Source organism: Botryllus schlosseri, chromosome 4, assembly GCF_051294905.1.
Source record: "Botryllus schlosseri isolate E-star chromosome 4, Bs_hap1, whole genome shotgun sequence".
Classification (NCBI taxonomy): Eukaryota; Metazoa; Chordata; class Ascidiacea; order Stolidobranchia; family Styelidae; genus Botryllus; species Botryllus schlosseri.
Genome location: NC_137239.1, coordinates 7,716,867 through 7,731,893, shown reverse-complemented (window position 1 = coordinate 7,731,893; position 15,027 = coordinate 7,716,867). Strand labels below are relative to the sequence as shown.

The 15,027-nt window shown below is 39.1% G+C and overlaps 1 protein-coding gene and 1 long non-coding RNA gene across 2 annotated transcripts in view; one reads left to right on the top strand and one right to left on the bottom strand.

The window, feature by feature from the left end:
* The window catches only part of LOC145438118 (uncharacterized), a 465,561-nt gene that overhangs the window by 424,258 nt on the left and 26,276 nt on the right, over positions 1-15,027 (bottom strand). The gene's annotated exons all lie outside the window — the stretch shown is intronic.
* Positions 2,819-9,022, top strand: LOC145436967 (uncharacterized). Its single transcript, XM_080314149.1, has 3 exons — positions 2,819-3,120; positions 4,311-4,370; positions 8,750-9,022. The coding sequence occupies exons 1-3, from the start codon at positions 2,877-2,879 to the stop codon at positions 8,779-8,781; spliced, it is 336 nt and encodes a 111-aa protein (XP_080170275.1). The 5' UTR covers positions 2,819-2,876; the 3' UTR covers positions 8,782-9,022.

Below are 15,027 nucleotides of genomic sequence, written 5' to 3'. Positions count from 1 at the left end.
AGGTGGTCGGTGTAAAACTGATTGATTGAATTAATGCCACGTTATTTGAGTATCTAGGCAAATACTTATGTACATCACTGGAGTAAATTTATGTACATGGTATCCGTGCCCTAAATATAGTGCTGTTGCTATATTATGATATAAAATAGTCTTCTGTGTGTAAAAATAAAAATAGAGCGAATTTCTAAACTTTATAGTACGACTAAGCCAATTTTATATTTAGTCACTACCCCGAAAATGGGATATTTTGGTCAAAATAGCCCCATGGGTTATCTCCGCAACAAGAGCCAATTTGAAAAAACTAAGTTCAAATTCGGAATCAGTGTCCTTCAGAACCCCCAAAACCCCCAAAGTCGAATGGTTCTCGAGCGCGATTAAAGCGCGAAATATTTCCAATACCTAAGTCCCAAAAAGACCGACTGGACTTTGACTTCTTACCAGGACCGAAACTGCTGCAACCAAAACCCGCAATCGGCGAGCTTGAAGGGTGCCATAAATTTTTTGGGTGAAGGTACATAAATTAAACATCATGTTTTGACGACTCCCCCAAGGAAGATTACGCATAATTATTGAAAATGGAAATAGGCTTTTCGGCGTCGATAATTACCACACCACGATGCAAGAAGACATATGAAGTTCCGGTCAATATGGGAATCTGAGAAGTGTGTCAAAAAGATCGTCAGCGAGAAAATCTTGGCCGAAGAGGATTGCCCTTATGCTGAGCGTAAACTTCGATGTATATAAATCTGATTGTCCATAGATGCTTAAATCGTTCGTGCTGGATTATCATGTCGTCGCAATCTTCACCCCACAGGACAAATACCATCCATCAGGGAAAATTATTTGCCAGTGAAGAAATACCAATTTTGAATCGTGCGCTTACTTTAGTTTAATACGTTTATTCGTTGCAATATCTTTCGACTTTATAGCGGACAAGAGGTAACAAAATAATAACATGTAACGAATTGATTATAACAACGGGCACGCCGAAACAGACTTGGACAACTAGATAATTCTAGTTGTCTAATTTCACTAAATTAGAGCGAAATGCCAGTAATCTAATTCTAATCTAATTTGTGAAATGCTTCCATGCGCTAATTCTAATTCTAATTCTAATCTAGGGGAAGCGAGTGGCGCAGTTGGTTAAACACTGTAGTCACGACATCGATGGTTGATGGTTCGAGTCTCGGCTCTGCCATGTTTCTATGTGTCGGAGGTTTATCTGGGCTCCTCATCGCCGATCCCGCTGTAATACAGCGCATTGAAAAGCCCAGACGAAGAGAGAGCCGAACTCGTGAACTCGAGAGCCGAAAAAAGACTCAAGTTCAAGAAGACATGCCATTATGCCATTATGAAATTTACTGTGTGGGCGCAAATAACCGCGATGTTGCAAGCGCCAATTATATGCGTTAATAGAAACAACAACACTGTAGTCACGACATCGATGGTTGATGGTTCGAGTCTCGGCTCTGCCATGTTTCTATGTGTCGGAGGTTTATCTGGGCTCCTCATCGCCGATCCCGCTGTAATACAGCGCATTGAAAAGCCCAGACGAAGAGAGAGCCGAACTCGTGAACTCGAGAGCCGAAAAAAGACTCAAGTTCAAGAAGACATGTCATTATGCCATTATGAAATTTACTGTGTGGGCGCAAATAACCGCGATGTTGCAAGCGCCAATTATATGCGTTAATAGAAACAACAACAACAACCTGTCCTTACAGAGGAAATATGGCGCACAGGCGGAATCCCATGTAAGGAGTTCGAATTCGTGCTACGATGACGTCACGAATTTTTAATTGTGACAGTAGATTGAAATGCATGGCTCTTTGGGAGTTGAGATGAGGTTTTAGGGACTAACAGCGAATAGGCTACAGGGCAGTCAATGAAATGTAATCAAACGATTAGGCTACTCAGAGCTGAGTCAGGATAATGAAATGTAATTGGTAAGGCGTCAGCGACAAGGATGATACCGATAAGGTGCGTGAAATTAAAATAAATGCAAAAGGACAGAACCGCCTGATAACCAAGAATTACAATATTTTGGTCCGCATTTACATATTCACATGCTCGAAAACTGTTGGATTGCATTTGATAAATATTAGAGTGCGAAAAGTTTCTGGCCCCAGTAAATTTGGCCAAAATTGGAAGTAAGATTGGGATAACATCTCTACAAATGCGTGATCAAGTTTGATGAAGCCTTGGTTGGAAACTTGAATTATTTTTGCCATTGTTGCAACTAGCCTCGATACTGGTCGGAGATTTAAAAAAAAAACTTTGACCGTGGTGTAGTGGGAAATGGTTCAGCACAGGTTGCAGAAGAGTTTATTTGCTGTTCATCCATTTTGGAAATATTAAGATTTAGTTTAGCCCACTGGTTCTCTAATTGTTTTAGACACGCCCCCTTTATGACAGTGAATATTTTGTGTCCCCCTTATCGTCATAGCACACAATGAAACCAGACAGTTAGCAATCCTTACATATAGTTTGATGGTATGGAAGGTTATGACTGTTGATTAGAGAATTCTCCAATACGAAATTCAAACTATTCACCGAGCAATAACCATAAAACGGAGGTGAATTGGGCCAAGCGCGGAATAGATTTCAGTCAAACGATTTGTATATTTAATTAGCATGATGACGCCCGCGCAATTTGTTTCGAGACTGAATGTGGCTGCAGATTGACAGATCCCAGTCCATGTAACTTATCTCTTCTGTAACCTGTTAAGTATGTATTTAATAATTAATACATTACTAAATTAGCTTGCATTTCACGTGGTATACATAACCCATATAACATTACGATCTTAATTGTAGTTGCACAATTAGCATAGGCTACTGCACTTCAAAACGTTTTTCTGTGAGCGCGTTTCGATGAAATGAAGATCACCCGTGTAATCCAGGTGTTATTCTTATTGTCGATGATGTTGGCTGTGAGATCGGAAGAAATCCTATGCAAAGCACGCCCAGGCTGCCGGCTAGCAAAATGCGTCCCGGCCCCTTGGTTACCGTTGAACAGGAATGAATATCCTCTTACTTGTGTAAAGATATCCTTACCCGATAACGATGCAGCAAAAACAGAGTACGAAGAATTGAAAATGCAATTTCAAATTTTAAAAACAGGTATGATCAAAGAAATCAACAAACTAATTACCTAAGCTAAACTAAGGAAATAAAAACAACAAAAAAATCGTTCAAATTCGGAGTTCATGCCTATACTAACCCAATATTTACTGACCTGGTCATGTTACATATGATCAGTTTGTAATTACATAAAATATTGATTCATCCAAGGACTCAGTAAGGCAGGAGTCGTAACCCAAAAAATATTGGTGCAACAAATAAATCTATCGGTGTCAATGTTGCACAATCTACAATTTCCATCAACATATTCTGCAAAGACACCACCACACCACTAGGGTGACAGAGAGGGAATCTTAATATTCATCCAACCGTAATACAGAACACATAGACAGCAACAATGATAATGCTAAAGAAGTTAAATACGCATCTGAAGTATTCTCTATTGGATAAGAATAATCGATACAACCTTGGGTTCAACAAGTATGACCGCACCCACATCAGAAATATTTGCTTTGGTGAAGAGTGTTGTTGTTTTGTGAGCTCAGATAATTATTTTTGCTGGCATCGCTTGCTCATACCAGACCAAGATATAGTTCGAACTCCATTCGTCAGGCGTCTTCAATCCGAATTTCATATTGTAAAATTTTCTTCCACGAGTCGTCTTTTCACCGCGAGTTTCAGATATCGTAAGAACACGCTTACTCAGTACTTGGAAAAACATATTAATATTTTCGCCCAACATACGGCATTGATTTTGGAATATGGCTGCGTCATCGGCTATCGTATCTGGCGGCGGAGTCGCGTCGACATATTAATATGTGTTAATGTATCCTGGTGTGAGAATACATGTCATTGCCGATAAGTCTGGCACAGACTGTGCACCCCTAGATTGAAGCACTCAAACGTCCTGCGATCGCCTCAAGCGACACCGAAGATATACTAAATTCTAATAATTGCGAAAATATGCTTATTTTTTATATCTGTGCTTGGGAGAGGGGTAAAAAAATTAAAAAAAAACTACAGTCCCAACTACAAAATCATGTGACGGATAATTTCAAATTGAATAAATATGTCCCATATTTCCTTTATTTAGGGCGATATGTAGTAATAAGGCGATTATAAGTACAAGTTAGGCTATTTACGACGCAACACGGTTTTTTATTTGTGGTAAAATCTCATTATGACCTTCAAATAAACAACTACATAAATATGTTAACACGTAATTTCAGAGTTGAACGAATTGAAGCTTTCGTTTGCGGAATTGAAGAGAATGTTCGAAGCATCACTGAGTAAGATTGTTACTGCAAATATATTTTACATTGGATTTGTATTCACAATTTTGACGTAGCGTTATAATAAGAAAGATAGGTAGTCAAGTATATGTCACATTTGGCCTCAGAAAATTATCACTGGTTCAGTTATGAAAACTTGATGTAGTAGTTACCTTCAGTAATTTATTGTTTCAAGTTTCCACCGTATTTATCCAGTGGCTCTGATGTTTGCTTTTGTTTTGCTCTGGTCGTTTGTAGGCACATTATGTTTGATTTTAGAATCGTGTACGAATTATAGTTCAATACTCGATATGATCCGGAATTAAATTGATCAGTCACTCAATTTCTAGATCGTTACTTGTTTTCTCTCGATTTCTCTTGCTTGATGCAGTCATTACATCATGCACGCGGATTTTAACGAATCGCATTTGCGTACATACAATTCGGCTAGCCATCAATTCAGGACTTTTCGAAAGACTTATCCTGCATTGAAGGAAGAGCACGCACAAACACCCAATATATAGCATACTGACAGAGTCCTGCTCTTATTGGTCACATTCTACTGGTATTTTGAAAGTTACGTCAATCACCCCTCATGCGGTCCGGAGCAGGTTTGCATCCATAGGAGCACATTCCTTTCAAACTTTTGAATTTTAGATTTGGAATATTTGTTTTTAAATGTAGACCTGAATATTCAAAGTCATATATTACGGAGTTTTTAATGAATGAATAAAACTGTTACAAAACTACTTGAGGTTAAAAAAGTTTTTGATACCTTTGTTTTAATAATTATATACACCAGTATACAATGTCCCGGCAATGCTGCCATAAAGGATACCAAATGTCATATATTTGAACATTCCCAATATACTAAGAGTACACAGGGACTATGACTTCCTATGTAACGCAGATATTCCTTCGACGAACGATGTCACGCAATCAGTCAAAGATAGAACTACGACTTGAAAGGCGCCAGGGTGCATAACATGTAATAATCGTATTCCTTTGTCAGGTGTTTGACTGAATTATTCAGAATTAAAGCCACATATGAATTAATATCAATATACCGAAGCTGCTATGCAACATTCAATCTGGGATCGGTCGATATATATGTTTAGGATTACCAAATGTCACAGCCCTGTTGATTCTCTAATCAGTGGACTTGAATTCGGATTTATTCGTGTATATATTAAGGATTAGGGCCTTAAGCGAACGTTATACGTGAAAACTATAGTTTTAATCTGCAGAGGTCTCACAAATGTTTCAATTTGTGCATTCATCTTCCCAAATCTTGTGAAAACCGATTTTGACCATGCGCGATGTTGTAGCCTATCTCTGAGAGGCAGATATTCTAATGAGGTTCATTGACGCGACAAACAATATCATAGGATTTAAACCAGGAGTCGCCAACTAAACACGGGTCACGGGCCACATGACTTCAATATCGAGATAAGCAACCATGTTTTGATATCTTACGTTAGTACACCGCTGCTGTGCTCTGTAACATGGACGACGGGCATAGTTACCACAAAATAAATCATATTTTATTGAAGAAATACAAATACAACAAAAAAATCATGCTCACCACTTTCATGCTACTTTCAACTATGACCTGCGCACGATACCTGACAACACTCTTCAGCTACTGAACCAGGGGTGGCCAAAACATTTTTACTATTCGCGACCGCATTTTCATTACTTATGTAGCCTATGGCCGCATTCCAGTGTATAGTTGCAATGAACTAAGTGCTAACCAAATACCCGCACTAAACAATCCATGTCCATTGCCAGTGAACTCTGGACTAATCTATTTACTCATATCGGCTTACTATGGGCACCGATATCGTGAGTAGATATGCTATGAATAGCCGCAGGGTCTCGTGTTCTAGTCGCGCGCGGCGCGAATTTTTTTGATATTATTGAGTGAATTTCGACATTAATATTGGTACAGTTTCACATATTACTATGCAATATTTATCCTTTCTCAGCCCATGTGATCAATTTCACCGGTAGACTTTACGGAAGTAATTAATGTTGTGCTGCATTTTTGGGTGGTCCAATTGTTATTAGTTTGATCAGGGATGGGCAACCTGCAGTCGTACCGCCGCATGCGGCCGTAGGGGGGAATATTTGCGGCCGTCGACACACAATCCAATTAGTATGTATTGGCTGCCGTCGACATGCAAATTGAAATTACAAATCCATTCACGAATTTTCGAAAGATTTTAATTAATCTTGAAATTTTTTCCGCGCTTGGCGCGATTCATGACGACTTCACTTTTCAATTTTAATATAGTACAGCCCTTTGCAATCTGATTCGGAATCGAAATTGTGTGCTCCTTACGAAAGAAAGTTTTTGTGCGTGGTACGTTTGTCGATTCCAATATATTTCGACTATACCAACATTAGCTCTGATGAAGTTCAAGAAATAACAGCATACAACAAATTGACTAGAAATAATCTGCCCACCCGAAGATGCAATATCATTCTCGTAAGCACTCCCTATATCATCTCTACCGGTGAATCCGATCATATGGGCTGAGATAGGATTAATATCTGATGGTAATATGTCATACTATAGTGTCAGATATTGTGTGGACACAAGCAAATATCACGGATCAGTGAAATTAGTCTACGTCACACTTTGCATTTGGCTAAAGGCAATTGGACTGTAAGTTTTAACGGGCGTGCCGAGCGCTAAATTTGATAAAACGGGTATCAATCAAAAGCTACCGCGGAACTGATTACGAAAATATAAATTTTATTCTGCTCGTGGTCCTGGAACCCCCCCAAAATCAGCATTCAATGTTGCATTGTAACGGAGTTTCGGAGCCTTCAAAAGTTGCAACAAATTGACATGGTAGAATACACTACCCATCTGCAGATCCATGAGAATAGAAACGCATAAACTGTATTCCGGCGATTTGAATTATACAAGAGGGTTGGTAAATGTGAGCACTGCGCAATGTAAGCACAAAGCCGTCTAGGAAAACAATGGAGGATCAGTGAAAGATGCAATCAGTGAATGACTGGCAGCTCTGACAAGTGACACCGGAATATCGCGAACAATCCGAACATACATATGATAAGGGGATTTAATCGACACCGTGCACTTGATGACTTCAAATTGACTCGTAAATTATGCTTTGAGCCGCGAGTCAATCCACATTTCTGAAGCGCCATGCCAAGTCAAGTCAAGTCATTTTTGCAAAGTGACTCGAGTCAAGTCAAGTCATACGAAAAAGTTTATGCGAGTCTGACTCGAGTCAAGTCATGACTTGAGTCATCCCAACACTGCAGCAGTAGCAATTGGGCTTATTCCAGGGTTACCATATACGTCCTCCTTCAGGAGGATTTGTGCTTGTTTTTCAGGTTTTTGAAAATGTCCTTCAAGGACGCCTAAATGTCCTCCTTTTTGTCTATTCGTCCTTCTTTGCAGGTTTTACAGCTATTATAATGGACATTTACGACTTAAAATGGGCATAAATGACGGTAATTAGCTAAAACGGATGTTTGGGTGGGTCATTCGGGAGTCGATGGAAAGTTACGACCTGTTAATTTTAGTCAACACCACTAAATTCAAGCATAAAGTGGGTAAATTGGGAGTCGAACGAAAGTGATGACTTTTTTTTAGTCCACTCAACATATTTTCCAGCATAAATAGCAAAATCGACTGCTTTCAGTATTGATCAACCAACTTTTCTGATTTGGTAAAAGTGTCCTCCTTTCCCGATTCCAAAATATGGTAACCCTAGCTTATCCATCGGCAGTGCCATAATTGACTTCGTCGCCGCATATGCTTATTTGTCAGCTATTAAATCAGTTAGAGCGCTTTCACGTCACATATGCTTGCCTGAATTACAATACGAATACCTTCAATCGAAATTCTAAGAAGATTCACGGTACAGAGATTGGAAATCATTGACTTAATCCTTTACCATAAAAAAGAATAAACTGCTATCATTTCGAAACACGACAGTCGATGACGTGAGGTCAAACGCGCTTGTACGTTCAACTCAAAATGGATTTCATGCTGTTATATCTGATCTATTTTGACAGCTATTTTTGCCTAACCTTTGCTGCTAAGAAAGTGCATATTCAATGGCGAGCCGTGTTTTATCAAGCGCTATATCTCATTTCTGCATGATGTCATATAACTGGACAACGACAATTTCGTAAATGTTTACGGACATCAGCATTACTGGGAATAAGCATTGCTGATAAAATGCTTCGTGTTCTTCTAAACTGTGCATTGCTGCATCAGTATAGTTTTAAATCGATATCTTTCCATGCAGATCATAATATTCGTTAGCGAATATGTCGACACATATGCTACTTCGATAGTATAAAATATTCATGCCGATGGTTATATTTACTAAATCGCCATATTTATCCAGGTATTTCAAGGAAACAGAGATCAAGACAGTAACGTTTACAACCGTTTTCCAAAAGTTGCATCCAGGAGATACGTCCAGATATATCCGCTTGGATTCTTCACATGGGTTTCAATAAGAGTTGAATTTGTGTTTGGCAGATGCTTCGACATGAGCTTTCCCGAATAGTGATAATGAATTCACCGAAATTCAGAAATGGAATTAGGCCAAGTTGTTGTGAAGCTACGTTATTTTCTGAGAATTGTCATTATGATTAAATGAATTTTATCAATCGCGTTTTCGAGAGGCAAAATTTGTATGATTGCCATTACCAATAATAGTCATATTGCAAAACGCAATCGTTTGACACGGTGTCATTATAAATGTAACATGTCATGTATACCTGCCTTTGACACATGAAGCATTCTGGACACTGTTACATCTGCTCTACAACACAAAATGACGATTGCCTATATATCATAATAATCGACAGAGCAATGCAGGGTAGGGACGATTCGAGTCAACAATATAGATGACTTGACTTGACTCGGGGTTTCAGAAATACGGATTTACTTGTGACCGGAAACAATATTTTCTCGTCGATTTCAAGTAATTGGTGTCTACGAAACCTCTACGACTGTACGTTAGGGTTGTTCAAAAAAAACTTTTTTTCCAAATCTCACTCGCCTAGTGACTAAATCGTCAGATTGTCCAAGAAAACGATGCACACCGAATTTGACTCAATTCCAACCAGTCAAGGCCGTGCAATCTTGAATTGAAATTTTTAATTTATTAATTTAAATAAAAAATAAAAATTTCTCAAATTTTTCTGTCAACCCCATGAAATTGTTGAGCTGTCTTCAAGGACGATGCAAAACAAATTTGAGTCAATTCCGACTATAGTAGAAGCGGAACTATTTGAGTTTTTCGTTGATAATCCCCGGATCAAAGATAATCCGACAATTATCAACGAAAAACGCGAATTACTCCGCTTCTACAAGTCGAAATCGACTCAAATTTGTTTTGCATCGTCTTTGAAGACAGCTCAACAATTTCATGGGGTTGACAGAAAAATTTGAGAATTTTTTATTTTTTATTTTTATCAATAAATTAAAAATTTCAATTCAAGATTGCACGGCCTTGACTGGTTGGAATTGAGTCAAATTTGGTGTGCATCGTTTTCTTGGACAACCTGACGATTTAGTCATTAGGCGAGTGAGATTTGGAAAAAAAAGTTTTTTTTGAACAACCCTACTGTACGTACGCATTCCCAATACGCTGATATGACCTGCGTGTGCAGTGCATTGAGCAACCAGTCATACAAAGATTTCGAAGCCTGGCTTTATTTGGCGCAAGTCGGTATTCCACAAATTACTGACCACAAAAGAAGTGATTAGACCTTTCGCTGTCGTAGACTATGTAGAAATAGATTTATAGCCGTGATTCGAAATAGTCGATATTTTATGTTATGATTCCATATTTGCCGACATGTAGCACGGCTCACTTCTAGGATTTTGCAAGACACCGCTTACAAGGAACATGATGGCGAGTAGTAGCCTAGATATCCTGCGTGTGGGGATTACTAATGTGATAAGAAAAAGGCCTCCAACTCAATCAGCTAACTTTTTACGTTTTATGTATTTGCAAATCTTATTTTAATGGAATATGCGTTCCCAATCATAAATCTTACCCTGATGTTTCAGTCTGATTGATATCTTTTACCATTTAAGGTTGATGTTTTGAGTGACATATATTTATAGCTTTACTGATACAGTATCCATTTCAATCTTCTAAAAGAAGTGATTGGACGAGCAAAGGACAATACAGAATATAAAACAGAAATTGGGAACACGATTTTTTTTCCATTTTTCCTTTCATCAGCCGTTGAGCAATCTGTATTAGATAACTGAATATTCCACTAAAGGCAAAATTGAATTATGTACTGTAGAATAGCAACGGCTAACAGGGTGCAAAGAAAACGTTATCGTTTTCCCGCTTTCTCTGGCTGCTGTTGTTGTTCACATAGTTGTGTATCATTACCAGTTACTTCACGTGTGTGTGGGGGAGGGGGGTCGGTGCCCTTGCTGCTTGTCCTTGCTGCTAAGTTCCGGATATCGCGAATCAGCGAATATTCGCACGGTGTGCCATACTTTTATTAAAATCACTTTCTCTAGCACATTGCTTGGCTTTACCTACATTCCAAGCAATTTTGAACTATGGTTCTGTAACGTCGTCTCCAATTTCAACAATGCTTCGAAATATGGATTTCTGGACTTGCCACGTTGTTAGCAACGTTTTCTTTTTATCGAAGATCAAATGGATATGTATTTTAACTCCTAATTACACTGACGTAGTATCATTTTAAGCTTCTACGATTCATACGACAGTGGTTCTCAAACGTATTTTGGACACGTCCTGCTTTATGATAGTGACATATTTAGCGCCCCCTTATCATATCGCGAAAGGCTGCCAGATTGCTGTCAATCCCAACGGCATGGAAGGTTATACCTGTTGATGAAAGAATTCTCAATTAAAAAATTCGGACTGCACATATACAAATAACTATGAATCCGAGGTAAATCGCTCGTAGCGCGAGGAAATTCTAGATCACTGCAGCTTCGCGCCCCCAGTTTGATAATCGCTGCCTTACTACTGTTCTTCGACAAATAAGACACATCGGTTTATCATTTATATCCGAGAAAGCAAATTCATTGTTCCACGCAGAGTTAAAAACCCAGTTTATGTCGTTTAATCTCCCTTTCCTCAATCTTATTTCTGTTCAAACCAGTCGCAGTGAATGAAACGTTATTTAAAAGTTCACTACGCAGCGGGCGTCTCTCATCCAGAGTCCAGGACGAATACAGATAATTATCAAAACAATAACAAACTAAACTCGCGCATATATCAAAAAAACCAGAACACATAAAAAATGAGTATTCAAACGAAACAGAGACGGTGCGATTTGAGAGACAAGTAACTAAATTAATGTGTAATAATACCGTCTCAGTAGTAATTGCGCTCATATTGAAAGATGTTGCGGGCTGCAAAATAGGAGTCTGCGGGCCGCGTGTTGAGAACCCCTGGTATACACAGTCATAATTGTTTTTTTCTATGAATAGTTCACGTAAATTTCCGTATATCAATGCTACCATGACAGATGTTAGTTATGCGTATGTCGCTCAATGCCTCTCGTGGAGACCGGCAGGAGAATTCCAATAGAAGGTCGTGCTATTGCGTCAAACGCATGAACGAATACGCCTCACATAACGGGATTTACGAAATCGTCGAAAATGAGCTATATCACCTGGCGAAAACCCACTTCACACCATCGTCATGGACTTTGTATTTTGTTTGCAGCCAAAGAAAAGGCTCACTAATTCATAAATACTGCTCAGTCAACCGTAAGGAATCCGTTTGGAGTTTGGATTTATAAAAATTAGTAATCTGGGCATAGTTTCGCGAGGATAGCTGTAAACTGTAAATATAGGTAGTTTAGTCCAACAACATAACCACTGTACGAAGTAGTGCGAGTAGGAAAAATCTACGTGGAGTAGAAGTACCTGGTCGCTGACCACGTCTGGCATTTATGATACTTGCTTACTATCAAATGCACATCTTGAGGGAAACATCATATTGAATTAAATATTAGCGAATACTTATTTTTATTGCAATAGGTGCTGTGGTGTAGCATTCTTCAAGTTCTGCACCAAGACTCAGCTTTTTAATTACTGAATATTGCATATATAGCACAGGGGTTCGTTTCAGATTATCAATAACATTATAAATCAAACATGGCTACGTGGACTTAATGAATAAATTGGGAGAAATCATTCGGAAAATCATTTTTAATAGAACCAATGAGCGCGCGTACAGCCTAACTAACGATCGATCACTGCAGCTGAGGGACCAAAATGGCCGCCGCTCTACGTAACAAAGAAATGACTACACAATGAACTCGCACTTATTGTCATTCTACATTATTAGGCCATGACATGCATCCTGCACCTCCAACTAGCATAGTCCGGTAGAATTGCTGCTGTTCCACCCTTTGGGGAATACACAACCCAACCAGGAAAGCAGCAGTATTGGGATCACGTCACTACATTCGAGTCACGAGTCATTTCGAGTCATTACACATTTTGACCCGAATCAAGTCAAGTCAATCGATTTTCGAAGGTGACTCGAGTCAAGTCAAGTCAGTCGATTTTTGGAGGTGACTCGAGTCAAGTCGAGTCAAGTCAAGTCAAGTCAAGTCACGAGTCAAGTCACAATTCAAGTCAAATTGCCTTGTCGAGGTATGAGGCGTGATTACGTCATTGTATTTTGCTAGCTGTCTGGAATACAGATTGAGTGGCCATTGATTTTGAACCGATGAACGAATATGGAGGTAAATATACATGCAAGTAAGGCGCTGTATCGCTCACATATAAGTAGAACTAACAAACTATGTAACTAATTGCACAGCCTCGGTTTCTATAGTTACCAGCCAAAGTAAACAGTAGAGAAACGAATTGATAAAATGCAATACATTAACCTTTTGCAAATTGATATGATACAATTCGAGCCTGCGCCAACGGTTGAAGACTATATCAACTATTTTCGAATTCAATTTCAACAAAACAAGAGTTTTGGTTAAGTGAAGAACACAGAACAGAACAGAAATAGACATTTTGCTATTAAATTACTTTACTATACTATAGTTTACGACCACGTAGGCTGTAAGCTTCGATCACTTCGTTTGCGATCAATATTTTTGTGAGAGAACAATGGAGGCTCAGTGAAATGCGCGATCATTGAATGATAGGTCGTTATCACGGGTTACACCAGCGTTGCTCGAACAATCTGAACATATGCAAGATACATTGACTTTTATCGGCACCGATTACTTGACGACTTGAAATTGACTCCTGAATTTTGCTCCGAGTCACGAGTCAATCCACATTTCTGATATGCCGAGACAAGTCAAGTCAAGTCAAGTCAAGTTATTTTAGCAAAGTGACTCGAGTCAAGTCAAGTCATACGAAAAAGTGACTCGAGTCACTGCTTGCTCGAGTCACACTGCTGAGTAGTCGATAGAGCAGAAATCCACTGGTATACGCAGAGGAGTACTGGTCTTTGGTATTCGAGCGTTGGACGACGTCGAGGTAGGACGTTCTCATTTTTCTGCGCAGATCCAAACGACTTTTGCAGTCATCAATGGAGATACCGCTCCGTGTGGACCAGGTGTAGTCGCTTTGACTTAATAGTAATATATATTCGAATTCCTATATACATTCACTTGACTCTCTTTATTTAGTTTTAACAACATTTAGATGCATAACGGAGGCGTCGGTCACAAGCGTACCGCATACGATGAATCAATTGATCCCACTGCTAAAACTAACGCACGCCCTGACGAGAATATACATTTGCCTGTTGGGTAACAAGATTAACGTTTTGGCGGGGCTGACGAAGTGCTATTACGGTCCTGGTGGGGAATGAAGGCTCGGAATAAATATGAAATGGGAATTAGGGATGGTGTGAACCTCTGAAAGGTTCAGGTTCGTGTGAACGCGAACCTTTTTGAAAGGTTCTGTGTGAACACGAACGTGAACCTCGTGACGTCATGTGACGTCATATTGCTAATTTCAACCCTATATTTCAGTGAAGTGATAGCCTATATTAATGTACACGATACCTACCTAGCGATGACTCGTGTCACAATGCTGAAGTAGCCTACAAATTGACGTTTTAAACGTCGCTAAATGAATCAAATGATATAATAATCACATAAAATCAATATGTTACGTCTCTTTGCCAACAATTTCGATGAGGACTTGTCAGGGAATATGAGCTTATGCCTCAACGGTCTAGGCCAGACCGGACAATGTCTTCGGCGTCTGAGTATTGCTTTACATCGATATTGAGCAGAGTGTTGAACGGGTTTCTATACTTGCTACCGATATTACCCCATTAACAAGTTATGCAGCAGTAGCCAACACCCTAATTGCACGGATTTGCTTATTATGATACAGTAAACATATATGAAGACATGATTGACCCGTACGCCTGCTAGATTTTTACATCAGAAAACGATATCGCTCTCACTGATTGGTTGAATAAGCATCATTCCCTGACTACATGTAGTGTATTCGCAAACGGAAAGCTTGATATTTCGTGCAAACTTTTGTAACAAGGCAGGAAAAATTTTTGAAAATGTTAAGGTGCATGCTCGTTTAGTGTTGATTGTCTATGCTGCCAGCGCCTTGCATAGAGTGGTTTGCAGTTGAATTGCAATAAATGTGAACCAAAGATTTTATATT